This window comes from Pseudophryne corroboree, chromosome 1 (assembly GCF_028390025.1).
Source record: "Pseudophryne corroboree isolate aPseCor3 chromosome 1, aPseCor3.hap2, whole genome shotgun sequence".
Classification (NCBI taxonomy): domain Eukaryota; kingdom Metazoa; phylum Chordata; class Amphibia; order Anura; family Myobatrachidae; genus Pseudophryne; species Pseudophryne corroboree.
Genome location: NC_086444.1, coordinates 1026760585 through 1026766004, shown reverse-complemented (window position 1 = coordinate 1026766004; position 5420 = coordinate 1026760585). Strand labels below are relative to the sequence as shown.

The 5420-nt window shown below is 37.3% G+C and overlaps 1 protein-coding gene across 1 annotated transcript; it reads left to right on the top strand.

Moving 5' to 3' along the window:
• Positions 1-2148: 2148 nt before the first annotated feature.
• On the top strand, positions 2149-5055 carry LOC134922686 (putative claudin-24). The gene has a single exon (XM_063920688.1). The coding sequence runs from the start codon at positions 2369-2371 to the stop codon at positions 3029-3031; it is 663 nt and encodes a 220-aa protein (XP_063776758.1). The 5' UTR covers positions 2149-2368; the 3' UTR covers positions 3032-5055.
• The last annotated feature ends 365 nt before the right edge of the window (positions 5056-5420 follow it).

The window sequence follows — 5420 nt, the reverse complement described above, 5'->3', positions numbered from 1 at the left end:
GTCAGTGAAAGAACACGGGGTTTCCATAGATGCGGCTCATGTTTAATGTGCCGCTCTACTAATAATTCCTTCAATGCCAGGAAGATCACCATGTTCGAGGCCAATGGGAATACTTACAATTTAAAGAATTTTATCACTTGTCATTCTAGAAATGTCATCTATTTAATAGAATGTATGTGTGGACTTCTTTATATCGGGAAAACCTCTCGTAACCTAAAAACACGTATGGCAGAACATGTCTACAATATAAGGAAAGGACATCTTAATCACCCTTTGTCACTACATTTCAAAACATGTCATGAAAATTGTGAATTTAAAATAAAAAGGTTTATTGGCATAGAACAAGTATTGGAATCGAACAGAAATAGAGATATAGATATCCGTTTGGCAAAGAAAGAAATGGAATGGATATATGTTCTAAACACTCTGGTGCCAAACGGTCTCAATGCAGACTTTGAATTAAAATGGTTTATGATGTGATATTTTAATTCTTGTGCAACATATTTTAAACAAATTTTTTTCTTTTCTCTTTCATATGTCTACAAGAGAATCCAGTACTGCCAATAGGGATGGACTTCATGGGAATACTAAGTACCATGTAGGTAAAAGTTGGCAAGCTGGATGTCTCTTTAAAAATGATAAACGGTAAAAATTATCTAAAGATCTGGAAATACAACAACATCATCCAGCATCACGTTTATCATATATAGAATATGGGTCTTCAAATGTAAAAGATGGATAGACGTCTCTCAGCATATGGAGCCTCTATTTCCGGCCGCGAGGGGCTGTGGAACGCAAGGCATTTAAAATACACTTCCGGCCACGACAAGCTGTGGAACGCAAGCCGCATACCGGTGGAACGCACACTTCCGGTTCCGTCTGGATACTTCAACATAAATCCCGGCTATGGCAGGTGATGGAACGCAAGCCGCAGAGTGTGCACAGGTGGAACGCACACTTCTGGTTCCGGATGGACGATGGAACGCAAAAATGGCGGGGAATTTGAAACTGGCCATTTCCGGTCAAGCCCTTTAAATAGGGCTCTGATTCACACCACAATAAAAGCACTTGAAGAAGGATAATACATCCGAAACGCGTTGTGCCTGGAGTGGGACTTCGTTGGACTCTGACTGCCGTCTTTGCTGCTTCCGTCTGCGACTTGGGCCAAGTTTGTGGTGTGGTGCTGGGCTGCCCAGCTGGAACCCTTTCACATCAAGGCACACACCACATACGCTATACGGTATGAGTCAGGAGTCTCACCCTTTCTAAAAACCATTGCACAAAGACTGTCCTTTTATGATCACGAATTAAGGGTCTGTGCAATAGAATTTTAATCACTTATTTTATGTCATCAATTTACTACATGTTATTGTTTGTTTTGAGCCAGGTTATGTGCACTGTGTCACTTTATAACCATGGATGTCTAAAACAATAAATTATTGTTATTTTATTAACCAGTAACTGGTTTATGATTACCACCATCTCTTTGGAAAAGTAGCGCACACCATAGGTATCATTCTTTTATATTTTTCTATTTTTTCTGAGGCAGAGATTTTTGCCCTGGGCTCCATATGGTCTAGAACCGACCCTGTCTGTAATCAATAAAAGAGTAACAAAACCGTTATTATATAAACATTTTTAAGTCAGATCTGTATTCTGCTAATCCGTTTTGCACATAAAATCCTCAATTGAGTGTTCAATTATCATGGAAAAATACATTTTATGTTACTTATTAAAGAGCAGATTTCCCATTTTAATGCAACATGCATATTATAATATAAAATAATTAATCATACATATCATACAATAAATTAAATTCTGCTGTAATGTACATTTTCCACCCCCTAACTGTGGAGATACATTCTGCAGAAATTATATCAATTATGCCTTACTATATGTTATTTATAATCTGTACTATTCAACTGTTTTATAATTAGTTTCCATAAAAGATTTATTGCTCCATAAACAAAGCTTTTTTTGTTTTTAATGTTGTACTGTTGCCATTAAAAAGCAAAATATTGTGAAATTCATCAATAGTATCACTGTACTGTGCTTTAAACTTTAATTCACAGTTAAATATAACGAAAACCTGAATACGTACAGTGTAAACCCCTCCTACACCTTAGTGTTCATCAGTGAGGAAATCTCTCCAGTCTTTGTCTGGATGACAGTAGTGCTCTATTGGCTGAAATCCAGTAACTGAAACTGAGAACTTCATTCACTAAACCTAGGCATACATTTCGAAGAATTTTAATGACATTTAATAGCTTATATTTAACACTACTAAGTACAATACCAACACTTCACTTAGCTCTATTACACCAGTCACCGAGCAGCTGCTCCTTCTCCAACATAGACTCCAGAGTAAATGGCTGCGATCCACAGGATACATCTGCAATATGGTGCAATGTTTTTTGCATTGCTGGGCTGTGTGCTTACCTGCGTTAGTACTTTTGTGCCTCTCTGGAAGAATCTGAACCTAGATCTGAATGAACTGGAAATGTGGAACATGGGACTATGGCAGACTTGCATAATCCAAGATGAAGGTCCTACCGAGTGCAAGGATTTTGATTCGTTTTTGGCATTGCCATTTCCACTTAGGATGTCTAGAATCCTGATGTTTCTCTCAGACGGCCTGGGGATTATTGGTCTCTTAGTGTCAGTCATGTGCTTGGATTGCTTAAAGACTGGAGAAATGGACAACAAAAGGAAATGTACCATTTTTGGAGGAACATTGTTCTGGGCCTCGGGTATCACTGCACTAGTTCCAGTCTCTTGGATGGCTTATGATATAGTCCAAGAATTTTGGGATGAATCAATCCCGGAAATTGTCCCCAGGTGGGAGTTTGGAGAAGCTATGTTCATGTGCTGGTTTGGCTCATTCTTCCTTATGTTAGGGGGCTCATTGTTGCTTTGCTCCTTGCTTTGTGTGGCTGAAAAACCAACTATTCGGAGCTTGGATAAAAATACACTCAGACAACTATATGAACCTGCTTCTCAACCAAGCAGATATCCGGATCTGATCGTCTGAAGACCATAGAACTTAGCAGATACCCTGTTATAACTATATACTCCTGGTGGACTTGGACGAAAAAAACTTTGATCGAGTACTTAAATATTTGCATATATATTTATATTACACTGGAAACACACATCCTGCACTGTAAGGATGGGGAACTCATCTTATATGTATCTGTACTCATTAGTATAGTAGATATTATACATATACTGTTGTGTGTTGTTTAGCAAATTAATATTACAAATCCCAGAAATAATGCATGTTTTCAAATGTTTAATGTGATGTTATAACTGTAGTACTATTTTAGTTGACATTCACTTCTTAAGCAAAAGTTTAATATCAAAGCACTTTTTTGTAAAGTATTTATGCAGTTGCATTAAGTATGATGTGGCTGCCCGGTTTTGTCAATCTTATTACATTATGGCAGATTACATGTACCCAATCAATACACTAAATGCAAGAAATACAATACCTTTACACTTGTCTGGTACTCTTCCTTCATGCACTGCTGGCTATTAGGTCTCTCCTTGGTTGTGCATGTTCATGTATTAGGATATTTGGTGAAGTGTGCTACTATAAATAAGTTAGCAGCAGCAGCAATAAAAAGCAATAGGTATAAGTTAGCAGCAGTAGCAGCGTTTTTTGCTCTTGTAAACGGACACACAGGCCAGGCATTTCAATTGATGCAGATACATTAATCATAGGACATGCAGGCAGAATAGAGCATGACTTCTCAACAACTGCACACTAACAGCATTATTCAGCCGCAGTCATCCATCTATTATATCACCCACACATCACATGTTACAGCACAGCCATGTTAATCCATTTCTGAGAAATGTAATATTACCTACAGTGTATTAGCTGCCAGTGTTTTAAGGAGGCCAAATACTTAAGTATTGTTTGTGTAACCCTTTCCAGACTCATGATAATCCATCTCGATCAAGGCATAATTCACTTGCACAAACCTGCACAGATGCTGGTCGTGACACTAAGGTGTTTTCTCGTCTTAGAAGAGGGACATGATTGTTGGTGGAATATTTACAGAACTTACTCTGATTATCCAAGAGGGTCACAAATATTTCAAAGAAAGAAAGAATGTTGCTTATACTTGCCTACTTTTGAAAATTAATTTCAGGGAGATTGTGAAAGAAGCACCTATCAGTGCGGACGTGTACTGCTACATCTGAGAGGCGTATCATAAAAATGACTTAAATCCAAATATAAATGAGCCCCAAAGTTAGTAAGATCTACTAGTTGAAGAAAAGACACTGATATTTTTCAGGATTTATTTGTGTATTGTGTTTTACAAGAGGTTCCATATACTGTACTGTAAGTGGCCACGAGAAACCTTATTTAAAATGTATGTAGCCATAGGGATCATTGTGCCTTATAACCAATAAAGGGAAATGGCACTGATGATCCCATTTGAATGTATATGTCTCTTGATTTTTTTTTTAATCCCAAGCATATAACAGCTACATAATGGGGGTAAGGTGCAATCAGGGAGATTGCTGGTCTATTTAGGGAGTCAGGGAGATTGCTGCTATTTCAGGGAGTCTCCTGCAGAATGCGGGAGGATAGGCAACTATGATGTTGGTTCAATAAAGCCATGAACTGTTAAAGATAGTGATGTTCCACCAGATTCCTTTTTCAGATTATTGAATCTGTGGGTGCTACTGTCATTTTCCATTGACATTTCAATTAGATAAAAAATGTAGCGAAAATATAATCAGAGTAAAAACAGGAAATGGTCAGTAACATCATCCTGACATATTGAAGTATTAAACTCATTATTTTATAAAATGTTGCTCTTCTTTAATAATATCTTCCGGGTATATATAGAATTCAAATGTCTAGCTATCACATCCATCACAAACATATACTGCGCTACAAAACCCTTCACAGCCTCCATCTATGTACCCCCTCCCCCAACTGTTATTACTCAAAAATTGTTATCAGCGCTTGTGGCTTAAACTTTTATTTTCTAAATATCCCAGACCGTGTGAAATGACGTTATTTTCTTGCATATTTGTACTTTGTATTTGTGTATATTTAAAATAAAATATTGACAAGATTTGGCAAACCTGATTAGCAAATAATTTAAGATCCCGCTGCGAATTAAAGCAAATATACAGGTGATTTAGACGGGCTCCAAAATAGTATTAGTCAATATATGGCTGTTTAATCCCTGTAATATGCTCAAACTCTCAATCTTGTTATGGAGTTTTAATATGATTACAGCGTCCTGATTGCAGGCTGCTGGGCTGGCATTGCACATTCTGTATCCTGCTTTGTTTTTATTCACTCTTCATCTTCTGTATTGTCTGTCCAAATTAAATTATATTGGGGATTTGTATATTTGGCAAGCCCTTGCCTTGTTAGCGTCAGCTTACTTTTA